Below are 18,555 nucleotides of genomic sequence, written 5' to 3'. Positions count from 1 at the left end.
AAACAGGAGAGAAGGTTCACAAGCATGCCTAAGAAATTAGAATGCAGTAAATGCAATAGTATAAAAGATAATTTACCTATCCATCTTAGAAGACTTCTTTTGATTGCTGCCACTGATCTTAAGGACATCAGTATAATCCCAGAAAAGCTCCTCATAATCATCAGGAGCATTCTTCTTAGCTTTTGAGCTGCCGAGGGTGACAACAGGTTGTGAAGATGGAGCGGACATTGAAGCCGGCACTGTGCAAGTTTGCCAAGCTGATTTAGAACTATTGCTGTTTACTGGAGCAGATGCCTTTGGGATCGATTGGACTTGCGCTTGCTGTTGAGAAGCTATCTGCAGTAGCTTTTTGTTTTCTTCTTTTACTTTCTTCTCTGATTCTTCTATATCCTTAACTTTCTTCTCTGATTCTTGTATCTCCTTAAGCGATACTGCAGTTGGGCGTTGCTTCCATGGATCAACAGACCATGCAGGCAAAGGCTGAGGAATCTCTTCCTTCGTCAGGAAAAAGTCTCCCAGAGAAGGACCTGGAGGTGGAGCAGGTAATGCTTCTTTGGTAGGTTCCTGAATTTTCCCAGATACAGAAGGTTTTGGTGATACTGTAGCAGCAGAATCAGGTGTGGAGACAGGTGCTACTTTATTGGAAGCTGCCTTGCCCTTAGAGTTGCGCCTCTTGCTCTTCTTAACCTCCTTAGGCTCCAAAAAGTCAGCATCATCAACCTCAGATGAAAGAGATGCAGATACTGCAAGTTTGCCACCATGATAGCCCAGCTTTATAGGATTATCATCATTTGTCTTGATAGAAGAGCTTGCTGACAGTCCATCCTTGGCTTTAACCACTTTTGAGCCAACCATCTCAGTCACTATGGATGCATTTGTAGAGTCATCTGGCTTCTCCTTGCTGGAAACTTTTGATTCACGTAAACCACCAGAATTCACCATCTTGGTTGTGTTCCTCAAAGGCTCTTCTTGGATATCTTTGAAAGACCTAGAAGCCACCATGTTGCCAGAGGTCACCTGAGGACCACTGCTTATTGTTCCTGTAGAAGATGCCACAGTCACACTATGGATTGCTTCTTGATGTATGTGTGACCATTCCAACTCCAGCTTTGCCTCTTCCTGTATTTCAAGTAGTGACTTTGGTTTTGAAGATGGTGTTACTTTCCATGCAGGCTCTACAAAGGTTTCCAAAGAGGGTGTCTTCAGCTCAAGAGATGGCAGACCTAAATCCCTCTTTGCACTTGAAGCTGGAGGAGGAGGTGCTACAGACGTCCCTACTGGAGCAGAAACAGCCAATACCTTGTCTTCTTGGTAAAGACCCTGGCTTATTTCTTGCACATCTTGTATGCCCCTTGATGCCTGGACTGAGAACAATGACTCTCTCTCAAATGAGTCAACGGTGGTCACTCTTTTCTGCTCGCGATGAAGAGACTCCTCAGGTAAGCTAGCCTCAACAAACAATAGGCCAGCTGTTGATGGTGCAAAGGATCCACTTTCAGCTTGCAGTTCCTGAGGTTCTGTTTTCAATGGTTGAATATGAGACTGTTCAATGGCCAATGAGAATGGTAAGGACAACTCATACCGGCTTATACTGTCTTGCCTCCCATGTCTTAAGGTTTGCTCTTCGTGATGTGGCATCACTCTTGGTGAAGGCACGTCTTCTCCTGCTGAAGGACTCTTTTCCAGTGGCAATAATATACTAGTGATCACATCAGGTAATTCAGATTTCCCCTGCTCAAACTCATCCAGTAAATGGGCATCTACAGAAGAATCTGAAGGCTGCAGATGTGCAGATGCAAAGCCTGGTCGATGTTCCAAAGGTTGCCGCTGTTCCTTTAGTATAACTACGTCGTGGTTGAAGAAGGCAGGAGCAGACAAATGCATTCGCACAGCCTCATCCACAACTTCCATTCCAGATAAACCAGAACTATCATGCTTAGCTGCCTGCCAAGTCTGTTGTTTTTCGTCTCTTTGCTTTTGCATTAACATCTTTTTTAAAGATAGGTCCTGAGAGAGGCGGTGTTCCAAAACAGAAGCTCCCATAAGCGGGTGCTGCTGAGCCTGAGACTCAATGTTTGCAACATCCTGTGTCTGCCTAAGTAAAAGCTGATCAACGAGACTGTTATAGGATGCTCCAGCATGAGCTAGGGATTGAAGTTCCAAGGGAGAACTTCCAAAGAGTTGGTGCTTCTGCTGTGCTTGAGACTCCACCTTTGCAGCATCCTGCGCCTGCCTATGTAAGAGCTGATCTACGAGAACGTTTTGAGGTGGACCTGCATGAGCAAGGGATTGAAGCTGCTGCTGCCTGAGCCATTGTTCAACCAAAACAGGGAGTGGAAGTTGTTGCTGCTGCTGCTGCTGCTGCTGCTGTTGTTGTTGCTGTTGCTGCAACCTCAACAACTGGTCCAATACAGGGCCAGATGGTGAGACTAGACCACCATAAGTAGGCTGCAGCTGTGGTAAGGGTTGTGGTGTAGAAAGTTGGCGTTGTAGCACATTCAAATTAATATCTTGTGTTAGACCTGGATAAAGCATTTGCCCCAGCACAGGGGTTCCTTGCATGGCTTTAAAATTGAGGTCTTGCATTGGACTTGGGTGACTGATAACTGGTTGTTGATGTGTCATTTGAGACTGATAAGGAACATTTAGAGGATCATGGCCAACCCGTTGCATGACCTGTTGCCTCGACTGCTGTTCCAGTAAGTGAGCCTGGAAGGGATCCAGTATCCCATGTGGGAGGTTTAAACTGGTCGAGATACTAGCATCTCCAACCCTGTCACTGACATTTGAGGGTTTGGAGCCTGGGCTTGATAAGGATTCCAGAGGAATAGGATAAGGTTCTGTATTTAACTCAAAAGATGATGAGTGAACCAGGCCAGGTAATGAAGATGATTTCTCCGAAACAATTTGGCTTGATTGCATGATATCTGCAATGTCTCTGTTTGACCATTGCCTGGCAAGAAGATCGGGCAAATTATGTTGCAAACCTTCCAAAGCTTGCGAGTCCGCAGAAGCATATCCTGACATCCTAGGCTGAAGTGAAAGATTTCTCCTTAGACCAGCATCAACGTTAACCCCATGCTCACCAGGTTCCTGCCCAAAATCCCCGAGTGTGGTAGAACCATGACTTGGAAGGCGTTGCAGCAAGTTTAGTTTGTCTATGCCATCCTCGGGCTGTTTAACAGCATTGAAACCAGGTGGTACTCGAGGCTTTGGTTTCAGATGTGGCATCATGTTCCCTAGTGCCATAAAAGGGGTGTTATCCGGAGCATTGGCAAGGCGAACTGGCAAATCTATGCCAAAATACCCTGCTTCAAACCAACCAATAATGTCTACTCCGAGGAACGGCCCTTGGATTGCACCTTGAGGGTCGGTATACACAAGAGAGAGATCTTCTGGAGAAGTCATGCGGTTTGACCACTTTATACCCTCTTTCATATCATGGTCTCTAGCACTGGAGGCATTGGCACTTCCAACACTCAAAGAGACGCTATCACCATAGGACAAATGAGCTGCTCTCTCATAGTTACTAGGTCCAAGGCCATGACTGAGATCACTCTTAGAAGCTAATACATGTGTAGCACTATTACTTCCCTTAATCTCCATCTCCAGTTCCTCAGTCCCCTTCTCTGTATTCCAGCCTTTCTCCTCTTTGTATAAAGCTGCATTCCGCTCAGAATGGCCATGGCCCCACAAATGATCTTCTTTGAAAGAGGTCTTGTCCTGCTTTTGGCTGCTCTCAACTTTCAGATCTCCTGGCTTGCTCCGCCTCCAAATTCCATCACTTCTTGAGTCCTTACGCCTGCTCAACTCATCAGCCTCCAAAAGCCTATTTGGCCTCCACACACTGGAATCTTTTCCATTACCTAAACACATAAAAACCTCTTTAAAATCCAAACCAAGCAAGGCAGTCATAAGGATGTTGCTTAAGACATGCAGATCATCATTACCTTCTGATTCCAGGGCACTTTGTGGATTCCTTCCTGAAGTGCATGCATCAGCATTATCAAGGGACTCAAAGTGAGCTTTATGTTTCAAAGGAGCCCCATCTCCAGTAAAATATTCACTCGCTGTGTATGCATCAGGCACCTCCGCCTCTACATGCTCCATAGAAAACTCATTTAAACCTGCAAAGCACACGCAGAGCAATGAAGATTGTTGTCAGACGAATGCAAACCCGAAGACAAGCAATGAAAGCGTAAAGCCATGTTCACTGATTAAATTTATACCAGTACCCTTCCCGCGTCCGCGAATCCGAGTAGTGTCATCAAAACTCCTGCTAGTGTTTAAATCCTTGGTTACAGTGTGGGCAGCTCCACCGGTTATAATGTCCCCTTTCCCTATCCCTTCTAGGGTAGCCTACATACATTCCAGGAGTCAAAATCAAAACACCAAAAAGCATCAAACTTGAACCTGTGGACACTTTCCCCATAACACTATATGCTCATTCTCATCATCAAAGAGACAGTACCTCTTCTTCTTTATCAGGTATTGAAAGAGCCAAAGGTTTCACTAGCACTGCTGTTGTTAACTGATGAACTTCTGCAAACCCCTCTGGAAGTCTAGCAAATGAAGGTAATGCACTGCTTTGACGATAGATATCCAAAAGCTTAGCCCTTGGATATTGTAAAGTTTGCCTGCTGCTATCCTGCTTTTCTGCAAGAGGAGCACTGCCCATTGGAATAGAATTTAAGGGCCCATCGCGAAGACCACTGTTGGAGGCACTACCTCGACCTCTACCAGCAGTAAACCCAGTACTGGATGTATCATTGCGGGCTCTTCCTGTCCCAAAACCTGGAGCGTGCTTTGGTGGAGTCCCTCCAAACGGGCTTTCTCCTCGACCACGAGAACTTAAGGAGTGCGGCCGCCAAATATTTTCCCGTTCACGTGAAGCATCAAAGTCTTGGGCACTCTCCAGTTTTGTGTTCATTGGAGAGGCATATTTTCCATGATGCCCATCTTCTTTCTCAGGTCCTATCCATTTCTCTCGACGAGCCTCATAGTCTCTGTCTTCTGGGCCCCATTTGTTACTCCACTTGATATCCCTGCGAGCCTCAAACAGGGTGTCACGATGCTCTGATGGTGGTAAACGTCTGCTCTCACCTGGCTCTTTTAAAAGTGGACCATCCGCCCAACGATCTCCCTTCCGCAGCTCTTTTCCTTCCCGTTCTTCTTCTTTCCACCGATCGTGTCGACCAGCAACAAAGCCACTCTCTCGCTCGTCTTCCAACCAGCGCTCTCGACGCCCCATCTCACTTTCTGTGCGCCAGCGGTCTTTCCTCCTTTCAGTATTGTGTGCCATATCACGCCAGAGCTCTTTGGCTGAAGGATCGACATCACTTACAGCCTGACTAGAGGCTCCAAGCACATGTGGCGATTCCTGAAATGTGATCAGTTCAAATACGATAATTCTTTTACCGCATACAGATAGTGTATGCATACATACACAAGTAGCATTTGGGAACCAACTGCACTTTATAAAAGCATTTCTTGACAGAAGAAAATATATTGCATCTTCCTTTTGAGAGAAAGTAGACATCGTCTCAATCTATCTCACTTTCACATTAAATGCTTGGAACAAAACCCACCTCAAAGCTGTGGTATCAAACGAAAAGCAGAAAGATAGCCAACATTTATCAAAAGGCAGTCTCTTAAGAGGTGCCAAGGGCATCCCCTAGGCTGCAAGATCACTCTATGTCAACGAAGCACACCTCATCTTTTGAGGGCAGAGGAGGAAGATATAGATAAATAGATAATACAATCAGCATTTGAAGGCATTTACATCCTATGAGACCCAATCATGCAAGTAAATGTCTATGCAAAAAGAGTAAATGAAAGAAAAATACTAGTGTCCAAATTTGCATTTATTTGCAGTCCATTGAGTACCTGTTGTTAATGCAACACCTCCTTGATCAAGGTTGAAAAGCTTCCCTTCAAATATGGATGTCAAACATCAGAACAAGAAAAGTGTATGCAAATAGTAGCTAAAGCTGGGAATTCCAAATAAAAGATGCTGCTCAATCTCCCATACTCCTATAAAGAAAATGTCTTCTCTAACTCAGTATTTGCAAGCAAAATCAGCCCATAAGACAAGGAGTACTGTGCTAGTAGATGCATGAGGCATCTCTAGAAACATTAAAAAAGAAAAGGAAACGAGAGAACCTTGAAACTTGGGATAGATGCCCACAACAGGCCTTTTGACATGTGGAAGGATACTTCTGACCTTTGCCGCGCGAGGAAAACGAGTCCAGCCAGCCCTTGTGACTTGAGGCAAAGACAAGCATGTGAACAAAGGCCTAGAAAGGGCCTTAGGATTCATACACATTTAATGAAAGGGTGGACAATGTGTGAAAACAGTATTTTTCCCAGCCCTAAAAAGGGGATTTTTCTGGGTTTTTTTATCTTATTTGGGGTCTCTTGTCTTCGCTGCTGGCCTACAGCCTTTAGGCTGACCGACCAGCACTCCCCCTTGGTATATATAGCATTGCCTTATCACTTCACCCAGTGTACCACATCACTGATCATATCCGGTACCACACCATCAGATGCTGCTGCTGCCTCTGCCAAGCTCTACATCGCATAGCTTCATCACCCTTGCCAATCTGGACCATAGTAACATAAAAACCCGTTTTGCCCTCTCAAAACGGCACGAAACGTTTCGAAACAAAACAGAACTTGCCCATTGAAACGATGTTTCGCCCAAATGTAAAGTGAGGTCAAAAAAACGGGCGGAAGGTTTTTTTTGCAAGTGCGATTTTTGCCGTCATTTCTGTCCTTGTTTGCTGCCCATTTGCCACTTCACGCATCCGACGCTTCTTCTTGGCCGCAACCTGTTGCTCCCCGTGCCCGCACAGCCTTCTCTACACGTCAAAACCTCCACGCATGGCGACCAGCAGGGCTGTTTACAGCAGCTCTAGATCAACCTCAAATCTACGCATACCCCTCACAGACAGGGTGACCAGTCCGCACAGAAAACCCTGATAGTTCAGCCATGGAGAAAAAAGCTGTTGGATGAAACCTAGAGATGCAAAAGCGCAGGTACAGACAGAAGGTTTTAGGGCAAAGAATTCCCCCGCGTAAAGCTCAAAAAAGCACCAAAAGCACGATGCTTTTCTCTCTGCTTTTTCACATGGATATGGAGTTCTTTGCAAAACTCCCACACATCCAACCACACCAATCTTCTCCCTTGAGCCTGGTTACTTCCCGCCTTCTGTCCAAGCGTCCCATACCACCCAAACCTTGGAAAGCGAAAAAGCGACCCGACGACTTAATCTCCGGAAGATCCGGGCGATGGATTTTCTCCTCTCCTCCTTTTGGAGATTTCCAAGCTTAATCCAAGTAGGTCTGGCTCTGATACCAATGTAAAGCCCCAACCAAATAAACGCTACGATTCAGCATAAACATGGAAACAAAAGGACATAGCATCAAACTCACCGCCCAACCATAGAGCCATTCAAGCTCACCCCTGAGCAAGGGGGACAGTAGCATCCGAGACATGCCTCCACGTGCAAATTCCCTAGCATCCCATACCACCAGTACACACCCATCGGATGTAAGCATAGAGTAGTCTCAAGGCCTTGAGTCCAAGTCTGAGGAGCTCTCTCTCAAAACTGACCCATAAAGTGACATATATAGGCCTCCTAAAAACCAAGAGCCAAATATAGCACATGTCTCATAAAAACACTAATTCCCCCACTTAAGATGCCTAACCCTGAGCTATGGTTAACCCAACTCGAGGGTCTTAACCCTAGTTAGCCCTAGGACATATGTCACCATTTGGCCATCCGAATGGTTCACTCTTGCTTTCACACTATGTACATATTGGATTGGTGTCCATGGCTTATGGAATGTGCCTATGCATGTGATTGACACGTGTCATGCTATATAGTTGGATATGATATTCCGCTGGGACTTGATGTTATCATGCCCGGAATATCTGGAGGACTTGGCTTTCCGCTGGGACTTGTGCCTTTGTGTACATGCCCGGAAACGCCTGGAGGATTGGCTTTCCACTGGGTCTGGTATCGCATATACTTGCCTGGAAACGCCTGGTCTTATATGGTTTCATGAACGGAAATTGCCCATGCCAATGCTGCATTGCATAGCATCTTTATGTGCTTGCTTGCAATTGAAATTGCGTGCTGTTTTCATGCTTGCTTGACCAATGTGTAGTTCCGGGTAAGGGGACGCCCGCCCGTGAACCGTGCGTGTGAAACTGTCTACTAACATGGTTGTGTGGCATGTGAACAGGTGGTAAGTATTACCCAATCTAGGCTCAAATAGCCCTTAGGACTTAGCCAATATTTATAAGTGAGTGCGTTCCCACTTCATTAAAGTTTGGGCGCCCAAAAGTCATTTATAAATTATGACCGCTTATAAGTTCACACTCACTGAAGTCCCGAGGCGGACAAGACTCAATGTCCAGGACCTGATCCTCCCTTTTTACTCATAAATGGACATCTCCCCATGTCCCTTCACCTGATTGGACCCCAATTCACTTACTTATTAAGAGAAATTCGTGTTTTCTCTTCATGAGGATTTTTGGAGGCTGAAAACTCTGTTTTTCCACCATTTCTCTCCATTTCCAAGCTCTCCATAGCCATACCCAACTTGCTAGGGTGTTTTCCAAGCTTCCAAGAGTGTTTCCAAGTGCTAATCACTCTCCTACTCACTCCCAATGACTGAAATTCAGCAAAACAGCTCTCATTTTTGCTGTAATTTCTGGTCTTTTTGCTGAAAACCCTAATTTCAGCCTTCCTTTCTCAAATTGAACCATAGGGGAAGCTTTCCCAGGGTTCCCTTCATCCTCTTGAAGACTTTTGTCACGAAGGATTGCGGCAAATCGAAGATATCAACACTTCTAAAGCTTCCAACGCGAAGGCTTCCGCTTGCAACAACTTCTATGAAGACTGGTAAGCTAATTGGACAATGTGTTGTCATTACTTACTCAGTAGAAGGGCAGGACTCCTTGTTTAGCCACCCTGTGTAGTATTTCTCTTGTCCTATGTGCTCTTGAAGATGTTGCTACTTTGCTTGGTAGAACATAGAGCCAATGGTAGAGAATATGGGCACTGAAGTCGGGCCGGGCATCAAGGCAGCTCCTTGGTGATCTACATCGACACACCATTGTTTTCTAAATGCTGAATTTCATATGCATTGGCATGGAGGATTTGGCAATGGATGCCCGTGAAGCTATGTATTGAATTTCTCCAATAGTAATACAATTTACTCAAGGGAGGGGTCGGCCGTTCCGACTCATTGTGTGTCTCTTGTCAAATTCAACAATTTTACTTCTTGTATTTGAGCAAGTGTCCTTCAAATCTTAGTGTATTTAAGTGTATTGATTAGCATTGTGTTCAACCAAGTTACATTGGTATCAGAGCATACGGTTCTCTTTCACTTCTATCGTGAGAGACGATCACCGTGAACACTAGCTATCTCTACACTTAGAACATTATGGACAGCCATACAATGAATGTTGGAGATGCTAATACAAGAGGCAGGGACAATGAAATGCATGCCTCCAATGCTTTACAGGATGAGCAAACTCATGTGGTGCACAATAGGGAACATGAATATGTGGGACAGCCATCTCGTGGCAAAGAGAAGATGCAAGAAGAAGAGTCGATAGTCTTGAGGGCTGAACTTACTCGTATGCAGGCTCTTCTCCAAGCACAACAAGAAGAATTGAATCTCTATCGCCGCGAGGATCCATTGGTACATGACCGTTTGAAGACCAAGAAAGCTGAATCTTATATGGATCATGCAATGGCAATGATTGCTCAAGAGTTGCACATGCAACCAAGGGATGCAGCACGTGCATACTTGGCTCGTACCGAGGATGCCTATGCAGAAAAGGCAACCATCCCACATGTCTTGGAATTCCCCCAAGTGCCCGAACAAGAAGTTATGTCTAAGAGGATGAATCTCCATGCTATGGGAGAGGAACAATCAGTGACTTCACGCCATGCAGGAATATCTCATGTAGCCCGTGAAGGATACAATGTTTATGGCAGTGATCAAAATGTATGTCAAATGCCATTGCCGGCTGAAAATGTACATGCACAACACATGCAACATGGGCTGCAATTTTCTGTTGGTGCAGGTATTCTGCGTATCTCTCATGCCACTCATGCCTTCGAGTATGCTCGTGAGGGAGAAGCTATGGCTGAAAATGTATCAATGCATGTTGAGGGGCCAGCCATGCCTCATGCTTACAGGGCACATGTATCTATGCCTTATGCATCACCTTTTGGTCCAAAAATGATGCCAATTACAGGGACTGTCCCAATGGACAAACATGGGGGAAAACATGTTGAGATGCACACACATGCATCAAAGTCTCGTGACTTCAAAGCCGGAGACAAATCTGTGAAGTTTGACACATATCATGGGGAATACGATGCATCAAAGGCACTTGCTTTTATTGCCCAGTTTGATATTGCTTTCAGTGATGAGGATTTCACTCTGAAATCCATGATCCGGCATGTAAGCATGTTCATGAAAGGCACTGCTGCCCATTGGTGGCTCACGGAGAAGCTCTCACCGAATCCCGTTAGATCATGGGAAGAGTTCAAGGAGAGGTTTTATGCTCAATTCTTGCCTCCCAATGCATTGAATGAGATAACAATGAAGTGGGATTGGGTAAAGCAAAATGAGGGGGAATCGGTAAATGCATATGTACAAAAGTTTTGGAAAGTGCTTTTGGAGGTGTCTCCATTTATGCATGTCACCGAGGCGGAAAGGAAGAGAAGGTTTCAATCGGGATTGCAACCCGTGTACAAAGCGGGATTACAAATGTATCCTGGTCATACCTTACACCAATTAATCGCAGCCACCGAGCAATTGGAACTCAAATTGAGTCGATCCAATAAGGCTAAACCCTCATTTCAAGGCAAAGAGAGGGCTGTCCAAAACCTGCAAAATGATGGACAGCCACCTAAAAGGGACCAAAACCAAGCCAAATTAGGTCCAAAAGCTGAAAATAAGTTTGCTAAAAAGCGCCCTTATAAGCCGGCAAACTTTGGTCTTAGTGCTGAGAAGAAGGAGCAATATATGCGTGAAGGCAAATGCTTTACTTGTGGCAGCACTGAGCACATGGCAAAAGCATGCCCAAATAAGAAGAACAAAGCTGAAAATGCTAATGTACCGAAGCCTAATGTGCATATGGTTCCGGATGTGCAAGGCAACACTTCACATGATAGCAAAGATAGGGTTGTATGTAAAGCTTGGGAACAGCTCAAAGATCAGCCCGCTTTGTTCATGTTTGATGATTGTGCATCTGAAAATTTCATATCCACTCAGATGGCAGCTGCTTTGGGTATTGAAGTGGAGGACATGGGTCCTCAAATTGAAGCAGGGGCTGCCTTTGTTGGTAGAGAAGTGCAGGTCATGCCTATTTTTGGCAAGTTGCGCATACACATTCAAGGCTATGTGGATCATGAGGATTTTCTTGTGGCGCCTTTGAATGGCTGTGATGTATTGCTTGGAAAGCCTTGGCATACACGTATTGATCCGTGCAAGGCTTACAAGACTAACAGGATCACCTTCATACATAAAGGCCGAGAACATGTAATTGATGCTGGTGAAGAGGGTGATACCATTCCCCTTGTATCTCATGTACAAATTAAGAAAGTAATGAAAAAGAGTATTTTTGCGCACTTGATTTTTGTACGAGATCCTATTGAGAAAACTAATGTACATGTAAACACTCTTTGTAATGATAGGCTGAAATTTTTGCAAGAGCACAATGATTGTTTTGCCGATGAGTTACCAAATGAGTTACCACCTGTACGACCGGAAGATCATCGCATTGATCTTGTGCCGGGTAGCTCACCACCTAATAGGCCAGCCTATCGTGTAAGTGCATCCCAAAAAGAGGAGATCATGAAGCAAGTAAATGAGCTTCTTGAGAAGGGTTTGGTTCAACCTAATGGGGAGAAAACCTGAATTAGAGTTAGGTTAGAGTTCATTCATGGGAGACATACACAGAGAAGCAAGGGAGAGAGAGAGAGAGAGAGTTGTGGGGATAAGTCAACTCACCAAAAGCATGAGTGTGTGACTCCCCTATCACACATGTATATTGCACTAGTACACATAGTGCACTTAGTACATTAAAAGTACTAAGTGTACTATGTACTATAACTTATGGGCTTGTACACACTATAAGGGTGGGCATAACGCCTTTACCCCAACAACCTCCCACTTAAAGGCAAAGTGCCCTTGCCCTTAAGTAAAGGAAAAGAAAAAATCAGCATGTACATGATAATATACAAGGCCATATCAAGGCTGAAACTGGCCTCATCCAATGCCCATCAAGTGTCTGCAATGAGCAAACCGCTCCGGAGGCAAACTCTTCGTCAACAGATCAGCCGGGTTGTCATCCGTATGAATTTTAACAAGCTGAATTTGCTTGTTCTCTATCACCTCTCTGATGAAGTGATACTTCACATCCACATGCTTCGTCTTTGCATGAAAAACAGGGTTCTTTGCCAACTGAATGGCACTCTGACTGTCACAATGCAACAATGGAATATCCCCTGTATAACCCAAATCAACCACTAACCGAGATAGCCATAATGCCTCCTTGCAAGCCTCTGTGGCTGCAATATACTCGGCCTCTGTAGTAGATAAGGCAGTGCACTTCTGCATCCTGGATATCCATGACACAGCACCTCCTGTGAATGTAAATACATAACCGGTAGTAGACTTCCGGTTATCTGGATGACCGGCATAATCCGAATCCGTGTAACCATGCACTAATGCATCCTGTTTGCCAAAGCAAATGCACAAATCCTGTGTGCCTTTCAGGTATCTCATGACACCTTTCACTGCTTCCCAATGCTTCTTGCCAGGGTTGGCCATGTATCTAGAAACCACTCCCACTGCAAATGCAATGTCCGGCCTAGTAGCAACCATGGCATACATGAGACTGCCACAAGCTGAAGCATACGGAATCTTGGCCATATCAGCCCTGTCTCTATCTGACTGTGGGCTGTCCATAGCACTGAGTTTCACATATGGAGGCAAAGGAGTACTAGCTTTCTTCCCCCCGTCCATATTGAACCTCTGCAAGACTTTGCCAATGTATTCCTTCTGAGACAAATACAACACATGCTGATTTCTGTCCCGAAGTATCCGCATACCCAAGATGTGATTAGCATCACCCAAATCCTTCATATCAAAGGTTTGATGCAGCCTCTGCTTCAAAGCATCCATCTCTTTACGAGATTTCCCGGCAATCAACATATCATCAACATACAAAATGAGAATCAATAGACTGCCATCCAAAGCTTTCTTGGTGTACAAGCAGTGATCTATGTCACTTCTCCTGAATTTCTGAGATTTCATGAATGTATCAAATTTATGATACCATTCCCTTGGTGCCTGTTTGAGCCCATAAAGACTCTTTTTCAGCTTGCATACAAGCTTCTCCTTTCCACTCACTGCATAACCCTCTGGCTGCTGCATATATATCTCCTCATGGAGATCACCGTGAAGAAAAGCAGTCTTCACATCCATCTGAATCAAGTCCAGATCATCATGCGCAACCAAAGCCAACACAGCTCTAAGTGTGGTCATTTTGACCACTGGAGAGAAGATCTCCTCAAAGTCCACACCATATTCCTGCTTGAAGCCCTTAGCCACTAACCTGGCTTTGTATCTTGGCTTTGCATCTGGTGCAACTTTGAGCCTGTATACCCACTTGCATGGCAAAACCTTCTTGCCTGCAGGCAAATGCACCAACTTCCAAGTTCCATTTTTGTGCAGAGAATCCATCTCTGACTTCATGGCACGCTCCCAAAGAGTCTTGTCTGCCCTCTGTAAAGCCTCTTTGTAACATGAGGGCTCCCCACAGTCAGTGAGCATCAAGTAGTCAACCCCTGGAACAAACCTGTCAGGGGCTCTGGAGGGTCTTGTGGACCTCCGCACCCAATGACCATCATTTGCAGGTTGCTGTCCAGCCTGCATATCACCCATTGGTGGCTCCTGTTCCATGCCATAAGGCTGAAAAATCATGCCCGGTATCTCCTCCAACTGTGGTATATCCATAGGGATATCTTCTGCCATCTCTGGCTGTCCATTTGGACCATTTTCAGCACCATTTAAGGGCTGGTTTTCCTGCTGTAATGGCTGATTTACAGCCCTTTGTTGTTGTCCATGATGTCCATCATCATCAAAGATGACTCTGCCAGGCTCCTGTTGCCTTGCAGGCTCCTTATACATGCATGTTTCATCAAAAATGACATCATTGCTGCGTATGATCTTTCTATTCATGGGATCCCAAAGTCTATACCCCATTTCACCTCTGTCACCATATCCTAGGAATATGCATTTGTGAGACTTAGGATCAAGTTTGGTGCGCATTTCCCTGCGTATGTGCACGTACGCAACGCAACCAAACACTCTCAAGTGCTTGTATGACGGAGGCTTCCCTGTCCATACTTCTTCTGGCACTTTCCCACCAAGCCTCGTGTTAGGTGACCTGTTTATAAGGTGAACGGCTGTCATAACAGCTTCAGCCCAAAAACCATGAGGTAATGCAGCATGTGACAACATAGAACGGACCTTCTCCTGTATGGTCCTGTTCATCCTCTCTGCTGTCCCGTTTTGTGGAGGATCATAAGGAGTAGAGAGCTCCCTCTTGATGCCTTTAGCATCACAAAAGTCCTGAAACTGTTTGGACGTATATTCTCCACCATTGTCGGAACGCAAAGCCTTCAGTGTTTTGCCAGTTTGATTCTCAACAAGAGCAACAAACTTCTGAAACACTGAGAATGTATCACTCTTCAAACGAAGAGGATAAACCCACACCTTGCGTGTGGCATCATCAATGAAAGACACAAAGTATTTTGCCTCTCCCAAAGAAAGCTGAGGCATCTCACATACATCTGTATGCACAAGCTCTAACTGAGCATCTTTCTGTCCAAGAGCTTTCTTGTGGGGGCACTGTAGTTGCCTACCATATATACAATGCTCACAAAACTGAAAACTTGAAAACTTTAGAGAAGGCAAGTAACCCAAACGAGACAATTGCTCCATTCCCTTGACACTCATGTGTCCCAACCGGCTATGCCACATAGAAATTTCCGGCAGCTCAGTTGCATTTACATTAGCATGGTGACAAACACCTGCATGCATGAAATAAAGAGTGTCCACTTTAGAGCCTCTGGCAACAACCAGTGAGCCCTTACTAATTTTCCACTTTCCACTACCAAATGTGGTAACATAATCAGCATCATCAAGCTGTCCAGTAGAAAGCAGATTCTTCTTGATCTCAGGCACATGCCTGACATCATGGAGCATAAGCTGTGAGCCATCTGAAAATACAAGCCTCACATCACCTCTGCCAAGTATCTTGCATGCATGGTTATCACCCAAATAAACCACTCCTTCATTGCCAGCAGTGTACCTGACAAACAAGTCTCTGCAACCTGTGACATGAAAGGAGGCACCTGAATCAATGATCCATGAGTGCATACCATGACCACCTGTAAGAAGTGAATGGGCATCAAGTGAAGAAGTAAATAGGACCTCATCCTCACTGCCACCTGCATGTGACACATTGATTTCTTCGATCTTGACTCCACTTTTGCCCTTTGGCTTTACATCTTTGGCTTCATCTTTCTCTTTGTCTTTGCCTTTTCCCTTTTCTTTTTGATCATTTTTCCATTTGTAGCATTGTTTTTTGATGTGTCCCTTCTTGCCACAATAATGGCATTCCAAATCCTTTTTGGAGCGAGACTTGCTCCTTCCCCTTTCTTGGCTTTTCCCCCTTTGTTGGGATCTCCCACGTGCATTCATTGCATTGGACTTTCCAACAGAGTTGTTTTTCCTGTTCATCTCTTCTTGAAGAAGAGCACCCTCAACATCTGCATATGACAGCATAGCATGCGAATTGCTAGTGGCTGTCCTGAATGTGTCCCAACTCTCTGGCAAAGTGCATAACAAAAAAGTGGCTTTGAACTCATCGTCCATTGCCAACTTTTGATTGATAACCTGGCTGACAATACCATTAAACTCATTTAAATGGGCTGTCATAGACGCCCCTTCCTTCATCTGAAGACCTATGAGTTTCTTCAACCAATACACTTTGCTTGAGGCACTTTGTTGGGCATACAAGTCCTGCAATCTCTGCCACATTCCCCAAGCTGTCTTCTCTTCACGAATGCTGAAAAGTAATGAGTCTGACACAGACAACATGATAGTAGATCTTGCCAGCTCATCCATATCTTCCCACTCTTCAGCTGTAAGAGAAGCGGGCATCACACCCCTTTCTTTGATAGGCTTGTGCTGCTTTTTCTGAAGCAACACATTGTAGCACTGGGTTTGCCAAATATCATAATTATGCGAGCCTTCAAGCTTCTTGATGTGAAGCAATGAAGAGCTCTCACCTGTGGTTGCCATAGCAAAATGCAACCTGTCAATGCCTGACTCCCTGCAAATGTGCAAACACTGCACCCAAAGCACACAAAGTGCTCACAAATGTTCTCCCAAGCTTTATCTCCCACTGCGGAAGCAAGAATGCAACTTTTCTCCCACTTTTTGTGATGAAAACACCAAAATCTAGTTGCTACAGATTTTGGACAGCACCTTAAATGTGCTCTTTTGCCCTTCCAAAGTACTGTACAACAGTACCAAGTGCTTACCAATGATGTACCAAACCTGTCCCGGCAAGTTCAGCAGCTGAATTTGAACCTTTTGATCACTCAAAACAGTGTACAGCCATGCCAAAACATGCACAAAGCTGTGCCAAATCTGTACCAGCAGGTACAATAGCAATAAATGCTCTCCTGGCTGTCCAAATGAGTGAAAATCAGACTTTTACAGTCCTGTACACTGCATAAAACAGTCCCGAACAGAAATTGGGCAAAAGCCCCTTGACTGCAAGCTGATTTTTGAGGATTCAAGGCATAAATGTCTTGCCTGCTGCTTTGCCAAGCTCAACAAGCATACAAACTTGAAAAGCCCCTTGATTTGAGATCAATTTCTGATCATACATGGTACATTGACGCACATGAAGGCATCCAGAGTGTTCACGATGCTTCCCCCTGGCCACATATACATCAAATACATGAAAGCCCCTTGATTTACAGGCACATTGAGTGCTTGTAAGGCATCAACACATTGTACATAGCATCAAATGCGATTGCCTGCATGCAAATCAACCAAATCGGCACAAAAGCCCCTTGATTTGCACAAATGTGCGATTTTTCACATCATACAGCATGTATGAGTGCTTAATTGCACATTTACATCAAAAGCCCCAAATTTCGACATCCAATTTCCTGCAAATTGATCCTGATTTGACCAATTTCCTGCAAATTGATCCTGATTGTGACCAATGTCACCCAATTTTGCCAATTTTGCTCAAAAATTGAGCAATTGGGCACCTGTACCTGCTCAATTGTTGATTGTACTTGCTCAATTGCAAATCCCAAAAAAAAAATTGAGGCAAATACCTTGAAATTTCTGATTTTCCTTCAATTTGCAGGCTGTTGCAGGAAGAGGGGGCGTCGATTTTTGCTGTTGATGAGGTGCTGCACACACTGACTGTGTGGATGTTGATAGTACTGCTGATGCGAGGACGACGTGCTGCTGGTGACTACTGTTGAGCTGGCTGTGCTGGTTGGCTGGGCAGCCCTCTGCGCTGACTGATTGGGCAGCCCTCTGCTGGGCAGCGTGGCCCTACCTGGCTGAACCCCACGATCAGCTCCCATGCTCAACGTCACGCTAAACTGCTGTAGGCGCCTGGCTCTGTTGCCTACGTCCAGCAATAGCGACCACCTATCCGCCTGCGTGTACCAGCCGTCGACTCACGTAGCCAACAAATAGACGCCCCTTCGCTAATACTGAAGTAAGCGTAAGTTGACGGGCGCCGGGGCCTAGTAGCCTTCGCTTCGCTCGCCTCCACGCTCAAGCCTGCTTTCGCTCACGCTTCGCCTAGACTGTCCAGCGCTGACACGTATAATTGGCTTCGCCTACGGCTGCTGTTCGCTTCACTCGCCTAGCGCCTATACGCCCAGCGGTCAGCGCTGGCTCCTTCGCTTCACGCCCAGCACCAACACCTTCGCTCACACGCTTGTAGTCGACTCTGTATTGCTCGACTGCTCACATCTCACGCTGAAGGGCCAGCGCTCACCACGTTTAATTGCTCCAGTTGATGGAAGCAGGCGACCAGCAGTTGATTGAAGCTGAATACGACCAGAACAGACTGAGGGAGGGACCAAGATGGCTCTGATACCAGTTGATGGGGAGAAAACCTGAATTAGGGTTAGGTTAGAGTTCATTCATGGGAGACATACACAGAGAAGCAAGGGAGAGAGAGAGAGAGAGTTGTGGGGATAAGTCAACTCACCAAAAGCATGAGTGTGTGACTCCCCTATCACACATGTATATTGCACTAGTACACATAGTGCACTTAGTACATTAAAAGTACTAAGTGTACTATGTACTATAACTTATGGGCTTGTACACACTATAAGGGTGGGCATAACGCCTTTACCCCAACACAACCAAGCTCTTCCCCATATTGTTCACCCGTCCTCTTGGTTC

At 45.3% G+C, this 18,555-nt stretch overlaps 1 protein-coding gene across 7 annotated transcripts in view; it reads right to left on the bottom strand.

Moving 5' to 3' along the window:
- Positions 1-18,555, bottom strand: part of LOC147614269 (protein ESSENTIAL FOR POTEXVIRUS ACCUMULATION 1-like) — a 39,619-nt gene that overhangs the window by 10,983 nt on the left and 10,081 nt on the right. For 6 of the 7 annotated variants that reach the window (XM_086780837.1, XM_086780838.1, XM_086780834.1 and 3 more), the window contains 4 exons: positions 4,472-5,380; positions 4,230-4,359; positions 3,951-4,127; positions 77-3,866 (listed from right to left, as the gene is read on the bottom strand). In XM_086780837.1, the coding sequence (XP_086636963.1) occupies positions 77-3,866; positions 3,951-4,127; positions 4,230-4,359; positions 4,472-5,380 (5,006 nt within the window). Of the gene's footprint in view, positions 1-76; positions 3,867-3,950; positions 4,128-4,229; positions 4,360-4,471; positions 5,381-5,886; positions 5,927-18,555 lie in introns of those variants that run through there. The other variant, XM_086780840.1, reaches the window with a different exon arrangement.

The sequence above is a fragment of the Cibotium barometz genome, chromosome 42, assembly GCF_041138505.1.
Source record: "Cibotium barometz isolate CiBa-2024 chromosome 42, ASM4113850v1, whole genome shotgun sequence".
Classification (NCBI taxonomy): domain Eukaryota; kingdom Viridiplantae; phylum Streptophyta; class Polypodiopsida; order Cyatheales; family Cibotiaceae; genus Cibotium; species Cibotium barometz.
Note: the sequence above shows the minus strand (reverse complement) of the source record. Positions and strands in the feature narration are given on the sequence as shown.